Below are 16,074 nucleotides of genomic sequence, written 5' to 3' on the forward strand. Positions count from 1 at the left end.
GTCTTTCTCTGTCTGGCATATTTCGCTTAACATGATGCCCTCAAGGTGCATGCGTGTGGTTGCAAATGGGACGATTTTGTCTTTTTTTATGGCTGAGTAGTATTCTATTATATATATAGATACACCACATCTTCTTTGCTGGATCTTATGTTTTTAAATGACAGTCACAGTCTCCTAAATTGATTCCATAATCCATAATGAGTCACAACCTGCAGTTTGAATGATAATATATTCGATGATGGCTGAGGTTCCTTCCGAACAGACATCTGGGATTGCATGAGCATCATTGTGGGGCCGGGGCAGGGCTGTATCCTATGGGAGACGGATCCGGGCTCCCTGGTCAGGCCCCCTGAGCGAGCCTTTCTCCCTTTCTCTGCCAGATCTACAATGGGACCCTCAAGCGGGAGATGGACAACAGACGCTTCAGCTCCTACAGCCAGATGGAGAACTGGGGCCGCCATTACCCCCGGGGCAGCTGTAACACCCCCGGCACCGGCAGCGACATCTGCTTCATGCAGAAGATCAAGACGAGCCGCAGCGAGCCCGACCTCTACTGCGACCCGCGGGGCACCCTGCGCAAGGGCACGCTGACCAGCAAGGGCCACAAGACCACCCAGAACCGCTATAGCTTCTATAGCACCTGCAGCGGCCAGAAGACCACCAAGAAGTGCCCCGGGCGCCCGCCGTCCTGCACCTCCAAGCAGGACCCGGTGTACGTCCCACCCATGTCCTGCAGCAAGGACCTGTCCTTTGGCCACTCAAGGGCCAGCTCCAAGTGAGTGCAGCTGGCTGGGGTGGGGTGGCTGAGTGCGGCCAGGGGAGGCAGAGGTCAGCCTGGCTGTGCTCTGCAAGGGAGCTCCGGAGGATGGGAAAGATGTGGCCTCTGACCCCTGGGAGTTCACTGTCGCTGCCTGGGGAGCTCCTGGCCTCGGGGAGTTCTCAGTGTGAAGGGGGGATGGAACCCTCACACCAGAACAGATGCCGTGGGCGTGGAAGTTACGGGGTCGGGGTTATGAGCAGAGGGGGGCTCGTTAGAGAAGGTGAGCCAGGCCAGCGGTGCTCACAGTGGGGTCCTCCCACCAGCAGCCCTGTGAGAAATACTGGTTCCTGGGCCACTCCCAGACCCGCTGACTCAGGAGCCCGAGGTGGCCCAGTGGTGTCACCAGGCCCTGCAGGGGACTGTAATTCACACTGGGGTTTGAGACTCTCTGATCTTAGTCACGTAAATCTATCCATATTCTGATGTGGACCACGGGAATGGGGCTGTGCTCCACCTTATCGGACAAAAGACAAGCAGGACAAATGGACATAAAGACCGAGGGATGCCATCTAGCATTGGGAAACAGGGAGCAGCTCCTGTCTGTAAACCCTGAAGGGCCAGTGCCCAGTGGGAAGGAGGGAGACCAAGTGGGGTGTCCTGTAAAGAGCCACAGGCATGGGCCACCATGTCTCGAGGACGCTGGGCCCGCCCTCCAGGGCTCAGAGCCCCGTGAACCTCTGCACTGCCCTGTGTCACCACCTAATGATCATTTATTCATTTGATTGACACATTACTGAGCATCCACTATGCTCCTGGACCCGTGGTGAGGGCAGGGGACACCGCCATGAGCAGAGCAGTCCAGGGCTGTCCTAGGCTGCACGAGGAACCCCTGAACCACTTCCCATGGAGGTCCCGGGAACACTGCCTTCTTCATCTCTCATCCTCATAGCCCGTTCCTGGCAGGTGCTAGAATCCTGTTAGAGGAAACAGATGTTAAGCGGCTTGCCCAGGGCCACACAGCCTATGCACCATCCTGTGCTCTTCCCTACTTTACCACACTGTTTTGACAATAAGCAGAGCCCCATTCTAAGGCTGACCCTCTCCTAGCTACTTAAAGGCCATAAGGTATATTTAGGATGATTTGGAGAACTAAAAAAGCTTTCTCCCTTGGAGACTGGTCAGGTTCTTGTCTAGCCCTGAGAGGACAGGGTCTGGGTGAGACAGGGAGGGGGGGTGAGTGACAAGCCATTTAGAGATGACGTCTGACTGGCAGATGCTGGGTGACATCTCAATGTGGGGCGGGCTGCTGCTGAAATAAGACCAGAGAGCTCTGGCCCTTGGGAGATTTTTCCAGAAGTCGAATTGGATTGCCACACTAAAACCACGAATATTTCTTGAGCACATACTGTGGCAAGACGTGAGGCCGGTACAGATGAGGCGAGGGCTCCCTCTGGAAACACTGGGAGATTCTAGTGGCCTAGGGTTGGGCGCCACAGAAGGGGCTGCCCCCTGCCCTCGGGGAACCAGGACACAGACAGCCAGACAGGCAGCCTGTGAGTCAATAGCAGGGAGCCGGGGGGTTCCCAGAAGAGAGCTTTCTCATCCCTGGGAGGGTTCATGGAAGTGGCACTTCAGCCGGTCACATGGGCAGTGACGGAGACACAGGTGTGCCCTGATCAGGACATAGTGGAGAGAAGAGTCTTACTGGAGCAGATTCTTGGTAGGGGCTGGACAGTCAGGCACAGCAGAGCCAGACTATTAGGTTAAAACATGAAATTTCTGCTTTTGTGGCACAAAAAATGTTGACTATCAGGCATTTCATATGGTTCACCCTAACACGTGCCTTTGGATGTGCATCTGTTTGAATTTCACCTGTAGTATGGAGTAGCCGCGGATGAGAAAAACACAGGGAACAGGGTTTTAGGACTGCTAATCTGGTAAAAGTGTGTAAAATTGTATTTAGGGGAGTTTGGAGAAGAGAGCCAGTTGTGAGGGATCTCTTGCTGCAGACACCATCGGAGTACTCATGGTCAGAAGGAAGGCAGTGGCCCTGAGGATGGGAAGAAGGAATAGATGTGAGAATTTTTGTGCAGAAGAATTAGCTAGACTTGGGAATGGAGGGAGGAATGGAGGAAAGGTGGGAAGATGGAGGGAGGAAGGGAGGAAGGGAAAAGGGATGGATGGATGGGTTGATGGATTGATGGATGGATGGATGGATGAATGGATGGATGGATGATGGATGGATGAATGATGGATGGATGGATGGATGGATGGATGATGATGGATGAATGATGGATGAATGATGGATGGATGGATGGATGGATGGATGGATGGATGATGGATGGATGAATGATGGATGGATGGGTGGATGGGTGGATGGATGGTGGATGGTTGACGGATGGATGACGGATGGATGATGGATGAATGATGGATGGATGGATAGATGGATGATGGATGGATGAATGATGGATGGATGGGTGGATGGATGGTGGATGGTTGATGGATGGATGACGGATGGATGATGGATGGGTGGATGGATGGTGGATGGTTGACGGATGGATGACGGATGGATGATGGATGAATGATGGATGGATGGGTGGATGGATGGTGGATGGTTGATGGATGGATGACGGATGGATGATGGATGGGTGGATGGATGGTGGATGGTTGACGGATGGATGACGGATGGATGATGGATGGGTGGATGGATGGTGGATGGTTGACGGATGGATGACGGATGGATGATGGATGGGTGGATGGATGGTGGATGGTTGACGGATGGATGACGGATGGATGATGGATGAATGATGGATGGATGGATAGATGGATGATGGATGGATGATGGGTGGATGGGTGGGTGGATGATGGATGGATGGATGGATGGATCAAGTATGGATGACAGATGGATGATGGATGGATATGGATACATGGACAGGTTCACAGCCGTTGTCTTCCATTTTCCCAATACCAGGCACAGACATGAGAGGTGGCAGAGTGGGTGGGGAGCTTTTCCTCAGGAATAGGGCAGAAATTTTTCTCAGCATAGAGGTCACTCACCTGCTTGGACATTACCCCATGACCAGGGCTCATCACAGCGAGTGCTCACCATGGATTGAGGCTTTTCCCTCCTCTGGAGGAGCCGTTCCACAAGGAGTGTTCTCCCAGGTGCGCCTGGGGCTGCCTTGGTGGCACTCTCCGGAGGGAAGATGAGGCTGTGGAAGCTGGGGAGTGCATGGGGGAGTTCCGAGCCCCTGCCCCAGGGCTCTTGTCACCCACACCCTTTGCCCGCTCCCCGCAGGATCTGCAGTGAGGACATCGAATGCAGTGGGCTGACCATCCCCAAGGCTGTGCAGTACCTGTGCTCCCAGGATGAGAAGTACCAGGCCATCGGGGCCTATTACATCCAGCACACCTGCTTCCAGGATGAGTCTGCCAAGCAACAGGTAACTGGTGGCACCCCTTCCTCTCCTGTAGGCCTGGGTAGGGGCTGAGTGTGTCAGCCCAGCCTCACATTTCGAGATGAGAATGGGCATTTGCGCATAGCTCCCTCTCACTCTGCCTGGGGCGAGGGGCGTGCTTGACATTGGCCAAATCAGAGCTGGGCATCTGAACCCTCTGTGCAGAGCAGAGCCCTCTGCTGGAGTGGACACGAGCCAGGCATGTTTCCTCCATTGCTCGTGGAAGAGACACTTCGGGGACAGCCGTGGGTTCCACAGAAGTCCCCTTTCTCACGCTCCACTGAAGAACGTGACTACTGCCCATTCCTCAGCTTCCTCCCTGACCTCCTTTCTGCCTGTCTGTCTGTCTCTCCCCGAATCATGACGCCCTCTCTCACCAGGCATCTATGGTGGAAATAGGGCTGTTGGTGCCTCCCAGCTTGGCTGGCATGGGTATATGCATTTTCTGGAAAGTCCAGGATTCAGGGCTCACAGAGGAGGGTACCTTCTGAGGGTCTCCCACTGGGATGCAGGAACACGAGGGTCCGGGTCCCTGTCTTGGCTCCTGGTCTGGTCGGTTACCATCACCTCGCACTGCTTATTTGTTCTGGTTGGTGTGGATGTCTCTGAACTGAAAGTAGGCTTTTTGGTCTGAGAAATAGCGCTTTGGGCAAAGTTAGGAGACCAGCCTCCCCTCCCTGACCGGGCGGCGTGCACCCCTGTCCCCACAGGTGTATCAGCTGGGAGGCATCTGCAAGCTGGTGGACCTCCTCCGCAGCCCCAACCAGAACGTCCAGCAGGCCGCGGCGGGCGCCCTGCGTAACCTGGTGTTTCGGAGCACCACCAACAAGCTGGAGACCCGGAGGCAGAACGGAATCCGCGAGGCCGTCAGCCTCCTGAGGAGAACCGGGAGCACCGAGATCCAGAAACAGCTGACCGGTAGGAGCCCCAGCCACAGAGGACCCGGGTGGTGGGGCGGGAGCAAGACTGCCAGCCGCGGCCCCAAGATGCGGTGGGACAGTCCCTCCAGGCCGGGCCAACCACAGCTGTGCAGATCTGGTCTCAGGCCAATCTCCCAGGAGCCTGAGAGGCCGGGTTAGTTGTGTCCAGTTGGTGACCCTGGGTGTTGTGCATACCCACAAGGGGTCAACGTCCTTTTGAGGATACAGGGCAAGGAGTGGAAGGCTGGGGTCCAGGCAGGATCCGTACTCCACAGACCCTGAGATTTGCAGGTGACAGGGAGAGAGTCGGGTGGATGAGGAGCTCAGAGGTCTTAAGCATCTACCCTGCATGCAAAAGATATCCCTAATACTCAGGGTGGGGGCACAAGAGATAGAAGTCACTGTGAAGCCCTCATATTTGACTGGGAAGATGAGACCGTGCACAGAGGAATGAGGATATGTATTTCTGGAATGCCTTTCAGGTGGGAAATAACATCAGAAGATTGAGTGCTGAAATTTGTATTCAAAACCACTATCAATCAAATGTTTTTTGATCATCTTCTGTGTGCATAATGTTGGCCTCAGAGAGAGTTGCCCTCTGCCCTCCAGGAGCCTGCAGTCTAGTTGAGACGCTGGGAAATGGGCTCCTGAGACAATCAGACACTGGATTAGATAGACCCTCCCACCCAGAACGTGATAGCTCAGTAGGGCTCACGGGCTGGAGCGGGTGGGGTGGTACCTCGGCCCCTGGGGCCCTCCTGAGCCTGGCGTGTGCTGGGTTGACTGTCCCCACCCCAGGCCTGCTCTGGAACTTGTCTTCTACGGACGAGCTGAAGGAGGAGCTCATCGCCGATGCCCTGCCGGTCCTGGCTGACCGCGTCATCATCCCCTTCTCCGGCTGGTGTGACGGCAACAGCAATGTGTCCCGGGAAGTGGTGGACCCCGAGGTCTTCTTCAACGCCACGGGCTGCTTGAGGTGAGGGAGGAGGGCCCTTCCCCGGCAGCCCCATCTCAGCCAAGATTCGGTCGGGGCAGGGAACCCAACGTCCGACATGACCCTCGTGGGCAGACTCCAGGACGAGGGGCTGCATTCCTAACTCCCCTGGATCTGGATAAGGCGCAGGACCCCACAACCTCCTTTGAGGGGTCGCCACAGACTTGGTTAGGAATCTCCCCGTGGAAGCACCTGGATCTGAATATCTAAGCTGGTGCAACCATTTGCCCCTCCTCCGGCCCTGAGAAATGCATTTCTTGTGCCATCTTAAAGAGCTTTCTTTTAGACAAAAGTTACTGATTGGCTCCCAATGAGTCACTTCCTGGCTCTGATTGGAAAACCATGTGCAATATTCACTGGCGTGAAGATGGCACTGCTTTGCCCCCAAGGTCCCTGACTTCTGCATGGGGTGTGGCAGCGTCCCTGGGGACCTGGGGAGGGACCTGGACGTACTCACTCGGGAGAAGGTTTACATGCTGGCGGGGGGCCCAGTGCTGGGGTGGAGGTGAAGCAGCTGAGCAAATCCCCCTTGGGGTCAGACCTTGCTCTAATGGGGTTTGTCTTCCCAATCCTGGGAGCCCCAGAGTGAAGGGTGCAGTTGACATGTGCTCATGTCTCGGCCTGTGCTCCTCCCTACCAGCCCCCTGTAGCAGCCCCCAGGGGGGCAGAGAGGCTGGGAAGATGAAAAGCCAGGGTAACTAAGGCCTTATTGCTGGCTGCCACCCACCTGCACCCAGCAGATGGCCCCAACTGCTTGGGAGCAAGCCCCCTACTGGGGGCAGACAGCTTACCCCAGGAGGGGCGTGCGGTCCCAGCCCAGCCCCTGCTGGCTCCATTCTGATCCAGCGCCCAGCCCCAGACCCCACAGAGCTTCTTCTGGCCCCACAGACTCCCTGGGCAATGGACAAGCTGAGCTTCCAGGCCCCATTCAACAGGGTGTCAGGTGCAGTGAAGCCATTGACAGTCATAAAATTTACTGTCCTGGGGACTAGGTGAGAGGAGAGAAGGGCGAAAAGAACTGAGTTCAAAGGAGACTCCATCCCAGCCTCAGTAGGGGCTGGGCAGAATTGGCCGAATGAGTTTTCTTTCCTTCCTTCTTCCTCATTTCTTTTTTTTTTTTTAATGATTTTATTGAGGCCATATTGGTTTATAACATTATGTAATTTCAGGTAATTATGTAATATCAGTTTCACTGCATTGTGCTCACCACCAATAGTCGTTTCCATCCATCACCATATATACTTGCCCCTTTACCCCTTTTGCCCAGCCCCCCACACCCTTCCCCTGGTGGCCACTGCACTGTTCTCTTTGTCCGTGTGTTTGTTTTTCTTCCGCATATGAGTGAAGTCATGTGGTGTTTGTCCTACTCTGTCTGGCTTATTTCACTTAACGTCACTCTCTCAAGGTCCATCCATGTGGTTGTGAATGGCACGATTTTGTCTTTTTTAAGGCTGAGTAGTATTCCATTGTGTATATAGACCACATCTTTATCCATTCATCAGTTGATGGGCACTTGGGTTGCTTCCGCATCTTGGCTACTGTGAATAATGCTGCAATGAACTCGGGGGTGAATAAGTCTCTTTATATTGTTGATTTCATGTTCTTTGATAAATACCCAGTAGTGAGATAGCTGGGTTGTATGGTATTTCTGTTTTTAATTTTTGAGAAATCTCCATACTGTTTCCCATAGTGGCTGCACCAGTTTGTATTCCCACCAGCAGTGTATGAGGGTTCCCTTCTCTCCACATCCTCTCCAACACTTATTATTTCTTGTCTTGTTACTTATAGCCATTCTGACGAGTGTGAGGTGATACCTCATTGTAGTTTTGATTTGCATTTCCCTGGTAATCAGTGACATTGAACATTTTTTCATGTGCCTGTTGGCCGTCTGTATATCTTCTTTGGAAAAATGTCTGTTCACATCCTCTGCCCGTTTTTTCATCGGGTTGTTTGTTTTGTTGTTGTTGAGTTGTATGAGTTCTTTATATATTTCCTTTTCCTCTTCATTCCTTTCCTCTTCTCCTCCCACCACAACCTCCAACCTCCACCCCTCCCGCCTGCCCTTCTTCCCCCCGTGCTGTCTCCCCGCGTGTCCCCACCATACTCTTCCTGCCCTTCTCTGCTCTCTCTTCCCTCCCTCTCCGCATCCCCCTCCATCTCTGTCCTCTCCCTCAGGAACCTGAGCTCAGCTGACGCCGGCCGCCAGACCATGCGCAACTACACGGGGCTCATTGACTCCCTCATGGCCTACGTCCAGAACTGTGTGGCAGCCAGCCGCTGTGATGACAAGGTAAGAGGGTGGCACCCAGGGGGTGCCCCGGCCCCCACCCCTCCTCTCTGTCTGGAGCCCCAAGGCCCAGGGCCTCTCCTCGAGTCAATGAGGGCAGCATCTCGGATTCCAGGCCCTGACGTTTTTCTCTCCCAGACTCCACGAGGTGGGTCTGCACTTTCTGGGAGCCTTTAAGGCTTGGCCTGGTGACAGGACAGGAGCCCAGAGCCTGGCCCGTGGAGCACTGGATGCTGAGCACTCCGACCCTTCCCCCAGGGCTGGAGGCACAACCTCTCCCTCCTGTTGGGGCTGTGAGGGCAGACGGGCCATGACCTCTCTGCTCCTCAGTTTACACTCTGCTCAGACGTGGGTGATCACAATCGTGTCTACCTCTCGGGTTGCTTTAAGGACTCAGTTAATAAGCAAAACATGAAAAAGCGCAAACAGGCTTTCCAGGAGCACTTGCTGCCCGCAGCCTGAGGAGTCCACACTGATGCCCCAGGGCCCCAGTCCCTCCCTGAGCCGACCACAGCTGTCTTCCCAAAAAGGCCATTGGCTGAGCCACAGCTCCTCTGGACTTTTGGACAGACTAGCCCAGACAGGCAGAAAGGGAGCATGGCGGAGGGAAGATAAACCGCGGGCTGAGACGGTTCCACCACGGCAAACGGTGGTGAGGGAGCACTGATGGTCAGGGCAGGCTGGGCATCGTGGACACGGGTCCTACACACGATTTCCTCGTGGAGGGTTTTGTCTCCTGCTCCCCCATTGGAAGCGACAACAGGGCCTCAGGAGGGAGCCTCGTCCATCACCTGGCTGCCCAGCCAGATCCCAGTGGCATAAAGCTTCCTATGCCTGTGTACACCCGGGTCCTGGAAGTCAGATCCCCTCAAACCGAGGAGGGCCAGACCTCATCAGGAGGGTAAATCAGCTGCCCCAAACCCTTGCCTGGTCACTAAAGGACAACGGCGTGGACCTGGGAGCAGCCGCCATTGCGAAGTGTCGGGTCCCGGTTCCCTGGGATGGGTTAGCACCTTTGGCATTGAAAGCTGAGGACTCACCATGAAAAGAGAGAACTGTGAGGGCATTGGGACTCCATGGCTTTTGGACCTAAAACTGTCAGGGCTGCCCCCGAAGGAGTATGTGCCAGGACGGAAGGCGGATTTCTCAACGGCCCAGTCTGACCATTGGCACATTGCCCGTAGCAACACACACAGTAGCCACTGTCTGTCATGTCCTACTGTGTGCCAGGCCCCATGATAGGGTCTTTCCATGTATAATCTTCCCAATAGCCCAGCGAAATAGACAACTTCTGCCCCATTTTACAGCTGAGGACACTGAGTCCCAGATGGTGAAGCAGGTCACTCGAGTTCACAAGGGCAGGAAATGGTAGAACCGGATTCAAATCCAGGCTCCTGGGGGTGTCAGCGGGAGACCTTCCCAGACTGGGGAGGGTGCCTCTGCTCTTCCGCCCCCTCCCGTCACTGAGGGCAGGGAGCGAGCCCGTGGGACATGGGTGGAGGCTCAGGTCGTGCGTCTCTCGGTCCCCAGTCCGTGGAGAACTGCATGTGCATCCTGCACAACCTCTCTTACCGCCTGGATGCCGAGGTGCCCACCCGCTACCGCCAGCTGGAGTACAACGCCCGCAACGCCTACACCGAGAAGTCCTCCACCGGCTGCTTCAGCAACAAGAGCGACAAGACGATGGTGAGCACCATCCCTCCACTGGCAGAGCCGCCCGCTCCCGGCCGGGCACTCCTCTGGGTCCCTCGGCCTCTTTCTGCCTTTTCTCTCTGCCCAGCCGGAGCCTGACACCGGCCCCAGGGGGTGGCCCGTGCTGAAGCCTTGTCCTGGGATGCGCTGCACCCGGGAGCCGGGTGGAGGGCCCTCCATCTTGCATACAGAGGGATCCGTGTCCTTGGGGCCCCTGAGGTCAAAAGCTCAGCCCTCTGCAGTTCCCACCCTCTCTTCCTGTCTCATTGGAAAAGTGTCCCCATCTTCTCCGTGCCCCCTGAGGACATGGGGGTGGCCAGGACTCTGTACCTCTCTGGCCTGATTCCACTGCCTCCTGAACATCCAGGTTTCCCCAGAAGCAGGAGGGTGCAGGGAGAGGGAGGGCAGCCTCCAGGCCCTGGACCACCCTGTTGGCCCTGTGGGGGTCAGGCCCAGGGTCTGACTCTGGGCGGGAAGGAAGCATCATGATGTGAGACCCAAAAGCAGCCTCATGCAGCTGAAGGGTTTGGGCAGAGGCCGGCCTGGAGCATACTTCCCAAGATATGGGATGCTCTCTGCCTCCCTCGGGGACAGCCCAGAGGACCATGGATGTTCCCTCGCTCTGTGGAGCTGCCGCGGTGCACGGAGGAAGGGGTGCAGTGGGCAGGAGCGTCCTGGGTCCCTCCCATCTGGGAACAGGACCCTGAGATTTGGGGGCAGCAGAGTGCTCCCTACTGATCTGCTGTTTGTCCTCAGAACAACAACTACGACTGCCCCCTTCCCGAGGAGGAGACCAACCCCAAGGGCAGCAGCTGGCTGTGCCACTCGGATGCCATCCGCACCTACCTGAACCTCATGGGCAAGAGCAAGAAGGACGCCACCCTGGAGGCCTGCGCCGGCGCCCTGCAGAACCTGACCGCCAGCAAGGGGCTGGTGAGGGGGCCCCCTTCCCTCCCGCAGCTCCCCCGACCCCGGTTCTCTGACTCGCGGCCCAGGCGCGGCCCCTGCTTCCCCCTGAGCCTGTCCCGGTCTGAGTCCATCAAACACGGAGGGCTTCAGAGCCTGGTTCTGCGAACACGGGTAGAGGGTCTGACACAGGCTGGGCTCCCGGCTGGGCGCTGGAGAAATGATGACGGGGCAGAAATAGCCCTGCCTGCCGGGGTCTCCCGGGTGCTAGGTGGGTCATAGGCAAACGCCCTCCTGTTGGATTCTGTCTGTGCCCACACAACGCCCCTTGCCTCGTGACTCCTGGCCCCGAGCTGGCCGTGGCTTGGGTCAGGTATGGAGATCCGGGGAGTTTTTGTGGCAGGAGGACTCTCCCGTTTGTTGAACTGACAGAGGTATAAATAGCGGGTTTGGACAACGGTCTGGTCCAGAGGAAGATGTGGCAGAATCGGTAGAGATGTGGAGGCCAATTATGGTCTGGAGGACGTGATGAGACGGGTGGAGCCAAGGAGGCCTGTCTGCAATCAGGAAGCACGTGGATGGGGAGGCAGCCAGCCAGGCCTCATCTTAGGACAAAAGGGAGCGGGGTGGAAGCGGGGCGAGTGGGAGTTGAGGGGAAAGAAGAAACTCTCCTGACTGAGAGGAGGGGCTGGGGGTCTTAGGAATGCCACACCAGCCTGGCTCAGGTCACAGCCAGGATAGCTGTGTTGCTAGAGGCCCGGATGAGCTGACCTTCTCCCAGGGGACCCTGGATCCCATGTCCGTGTGGCACTGACCCTCTCTTATCCATCTTTGTCTCGGGCAAGTGCTCCCAAGTCATACTGAATTCTCCGGAGGTAGGGAAGTGGGAGCAAGATGGTCAGAGCTTCTCCAGTTGACAGATGCCCTCGACCATGTGGTTTCACGCGAGCAGATGCTGCTGAGCCGTGTAAGGGAGGCAGAGCCAGGACAGACGGGGGTGCAGTGGCATCTGACACTGCGCTCTGGAGGTTGATTCTGGGCCCCCACGAATGAGGAGACCAAGCCTCCCCTCTCCTTGCCCACTCGGGCTCCAGGCGGCTCCGGGAGCCGAGACCAGGGTCAGGGCAGGCGAAGGTACATTTTCGCCCGGCTGTTCTGTAGTTGTCGGTGTGTGAGCAAATCTGTGTCTGTCTTTGCCTGTGCTCCCAACGTCCCCAGAGGAAAAGTTCTGGGGCTCCATTGTTTGGGATTACCCGGCCCTTGTCTGCCCCCGGTGCCTGGGAAGCCACAGGCCAGGTCCTCACTTGTCCTTCTTGCTCAGATGTCCAGTGGGATGAGCCACTTGATCGGGCTGAAGGAGAAGGGCCTGCCTCAGATCGCTCGCCTCTTGCAATCTGGTAACTCCGATGTGGTGCGGTCCGGAGCCTCCCTCCTGAGCAACATGTCCCGCCACCCTGCGTTACACAGAGTGATGGGTGAGTGCCCCCACGGCGTCAGAACCCCCACCTGCCTGCCCCTCTAGAGAGGGCTCGGCAGACCCCCACTTCCCAGAGCCCGCTGGAAGGTCACCCTCTGACGGTCCCTGGGGTGAGCATCCCGAGAGGGGAAGCTGGCCCGAGACAGGCTCGGGGGTGGGAAGGGAGGGCCACCTAGGGATGGGAGCAGGAGTGTGAGGTCCCATGGGGGTCCCAGCCCCACGTTGGAGCTGGAGCAGACCCTCAAGGGGCCGCCTGGCTGGGAGCCTGGCTGATGGCCGTCCAGGACTGTGGCCCCCGAGGGAAGCCCTCGCCCCCTTTCCCTCGGCCATCTGACCCCATGTCCTCCACTCGCTTCTCTCCCAGGGAACCAAGTGTTCCCGGAGGTGACCAGGCTCCTCACCAGTCACACTGGCAACACCAACAACTCGGAAGACATTCTGTCCTCGGCCTGCTACACCGTGAGGAACCTGATGGCCTCCCAGCCGCACGTGGCCAAGCAGCACTTCTCCAGCAGCATGATTAACAACGTCATCAACCTGTGCCGCAGCAGGTGGGCGGGAGGGGACGGGGACCCGAGAAGGTGCAGTGGCCAGGGCAGGGGGAGGGGGGGACAGGGACCCCAGAAGGGGAGTTGAGGTGGGGGGAGGGCCTGAATGGAGAGAAGGTCCAGAAGCCTGGAGCACCATGAGCTCAGGGTCCAGCAGCCAGGCCTCAAGGCAGCACGCGCCTCGGCTGGGAGTCAGCAGGGGACACTGAGTCCTCGGAGGGCCAGCAGGAGGCACGAGGCCACAGGCCCAATGGTGTGGGAACTTTATTCCGCTCCATCTTTATTCCATTCTGTCCTCTGAGGCCAAGGCCCGGGGCAGAGCATCTCCCCGTCATGGCCCAGAGAACCCTCTAGGAGGGCAGAGCGTGCGGTTGTGCCCACTGTGTGGAGCCAGCCCAGGGGGCTCCTCGCACCCACTCTGGGGCCGCCCCACGTCTCCAAGATCTGGAGGGGAGGGGCGGGGGGAGGAGGGTGCTCATTCGGGCCTCCCAGAGTCTCACCCCACAAATGGACTTCCCGCCCACCAGTGCCTCGCCCAAGGCTGCAGAAGCTGCCCGGCTCCTCCTGTCTGACATGTGGTCCAGCAAGGAGCTGCAGGGCGTCCTCCGACAGGTAAGCGCCCACTGTTGACCCTGCTGGCAGGGCCCTCCCTCCACATCCCCCCTGTACTGAGTCAAGTCCAGGCAGATAAGAAGAGGGAGGCAGGGGGCTGGCCATGTGGCCCAGTGGTTAAAGTTCCACACGCTCGGCTTCAGTGGCACAGGTTTGCCGGTCCGGATCCCCAGTGCAGACATCCTCTACTCATCAGCCATGCTGTGGAGGCGTCCCATATGCAAAGTGGAGGAAGACGGGCACAGATGTTAGCTCAGGGCTCATCTTCCTCAAGCAAAAAAAGAGGAAGATTGGCAACAGATGTTAGCTCTGGGAGAATCTTCTTCACCAAAAAAAAAAAAAAAAAATGGAGAGAGAGACTGGTGGGCCTACCCTGCTCACTTGGGGAACCTGAACCCCACTGGAGACAGAGGCAGACGTGAGAGACAAGCGTGCGTGACCATGAAGGTGATCCAGGCCCGGAACACATCCCTGGGCTCAGAGATCTAAGCAGGTGCTGAGCGCACGGAGGGCAGGGGAAATCAAGGAGACGAGTCAGAGGCAGGGGGTGGGATCCCTTAGGAGCAAACTGAGAAGCAGAGTGGACGAAAGGCACTAATTCGTCTGAGGGCGGGACGTGCCCCCCGGCTGGAGAGGGAGGTTTGGCCAGATTTCAAAGCCCCTTGCATTTCAGACTGAAGAGTTGAGAGTTTGCCTCTAGCCCTGGGGATCCAGCGGGGGTCTGAGTGGAGGGTTTCGTGATGAAAGCAACACTAGGAAGACCCCTTCCCAGCAGCCTGCAGGGCAGTGTAGACCGAGAGACCCTGGGCTGCTGCGTGTGTCCACTGGGGACCTTGGGTCCTCTCTGTCCCCATCCCCACGAAGTCGTAGTGCAGGTCAGTCCTTCTCCGCCGTCCTGGGCGGTGGTTCTAGACTGAGATGTAGGCAGCGGTGAGGCTGGGAGTAAAGGACAGGACCACAGGAGGTGGACTAGGGGGACCAGCGATGCTCGAGCTGCCAGCGGAGACGCTGCGGCTCCATTAACAGACACAGCGGCTGGCAGAGGTCGTGAGGGAGGAGAACTGATCTGGGGAGGTCGAGTCTGAAGGAACAGGCTGGGGGCCCAGGTGTGGGACCCGGGGAGAGAGGCCAGGGCGCCACACAGACTGGAGCATTGATCAGATTGTTGGGAGAGGAGAAGCCACGAGAACAGGCAGGGCCATCGTGGGGCGCGTGTCTGCAGAAAAGCCATGGAGGATGGGGAGGCATGGAGAGACGCTCTCCTGGGGGCTCAGGGAATCGGGAGGAGCTGTGCAGGGTGCCCAGGAAGGGGCTGAGACCTCGTGGGAAGAGCATTTGCTAAGGGAGGGGGGCAGCAGTTTCCAGGGCTGCAGAGTGGCCGAGGAGGACAGAGACCCAGGAGGCCCTGGGTCCAGGGGTTTGGAAGTCCCCTCACCTCTCAGAGCACCGCTGGCAAAGCAAAGGGTGGAGGGGAGCAGGGTGGGGCGTGAATGGGGAAGGGGGCATGGGGCCAAGGGGGGACCCTGCTCACCTGGGTTTGGCCCTGAAAGGAGGGGGATGAAAAATGGGTAAAAAGACACCTGTTTAATGACAGAGGGGATCCCGGCATCTCTGTCGCCAGGTGGGAAGGAGACAGAGAGGAGGGGAAAGTGAAGGGGTGGAAGGGTGTGAGGAACGGAGAACCGAGGGTCTCAGAGGATCAGGAGCAGCCTGGTCAGGCAGAAGAGGGGACGGAAGCCAACCACATGGGGCAGGGGGAACACACTTTCCTCCAGCCCAGCAGGGAGATGGGAGGGAGGGCCAGGAAGCTGCTGGGGTCAGCGATGGCTGGAAAAGTCTGAGGCTGAGGTCAGTAGCATCCTGTCTCCTCCGTTAGACCATCCAGCACTCTTTTCTGACAGCACCACGGTGGGGCCAGTTGTGGGCACATGGCAGCTGCCAGGGCGGCCAAGGGGAAGGGAGTGGGCCAGGCTGTTTCCACCAAGTGCAGCCACGCTCAGCAGGAGCAGGCAGAGCTGCCGGGGCAAAACGACCTCACGTGAGGCACACCCAGCCCGGGTGGGACGGGGGCTCCGCACACCACAGTCTTGGTGCCTCCTATCCCCGGAGGTCAGTGTGAGCTGACAGGCTCTCAGAGCTCGGGGCCACACCAGCGGCCTCTTCTTAAGCTGCTAGGCCCCTGCTGCTATCCTCATTTGCGCCAGGCGTTCATTGAGCGCCTGCTGTGTGCTAGGACAAGCAACAGGGACAAGACCCGTGTCCACCCCGCAGGAGCTCAGGGGCTGGTGGGGCCGGAGGTGGGAGAACAGACGAAAAGACAGCCTCCTGCACGGGGGCTTCTCATTACCAGCGGCAGCCCCTGCTCCGGCGTTTGAGAAATGCTGGGCGAGCCCTCCCCACCCAGAGCTCGTCTCTGGATT

The 16,074-nt window shown here is 57.7% G+C and overlaps 1 protein-coding gene across 2 annotated transcripts in view; it reads left to right on the forward strand.

The window, feature by feature from the left end:
- Positions 1-16,074, forward strand: part of PKP1 (plakophilin 1) — a 48,514-nt gene that overhangs the window by 28,123 nt on the left and 4,317 nt on the right. For both annotated transcript variants that reach the window (XM_046679743.1, XM_046679742.1), the window contains exons 3-12: positions 381-775; positions 4,059-4,203; positions 4,929-5,136; positions 5,937-6,114; positions 8,308-8,422; positions 9,950-10,105; positions 10,868-11,044; positions 12,339-12,492; positions 12,859-13,045; positions 13,570-13,654. In XM_046679743.1, the coding sequence (XP_046535699.1) occupies positions 381-775; positions 4,059-4,203; positions 4,929-5,136; positions 5,937-6,114; positions 8,308-8,422; positions 9,950-10,105; positions 10,868-11,044; positions 12,339-12,492; positions 12,859-13,045; positions 13,570-13,654 (1,800 nt within the window). The remainder of the gene's footprint in view (positions 1-380; positions 776-4,058; positions 4,204-4,928; positions 5,137-5,936; positions 6,115-8,307; positions 8,423-9,949; positions 10,106-10,867; positions 11,045-12,338; positions 12,493-12,858; positions 13,046-13,569; positions 13,655-16,074) is intronic.

Source organism: Equus quagga, chromosome 12 (assembly GCF_021613505.1).
Source record: "Equus quagga isolate Etosha38 chromosome 12, UCLA_HA_Equagga_1.0, whole genome shotgun sequence".
Taxonomy (NCBI): Eukaryota; Metazoa; Chordata; class Mammalia; order Perissodactyla; family Equidae; genus Equus; species Equus quagga.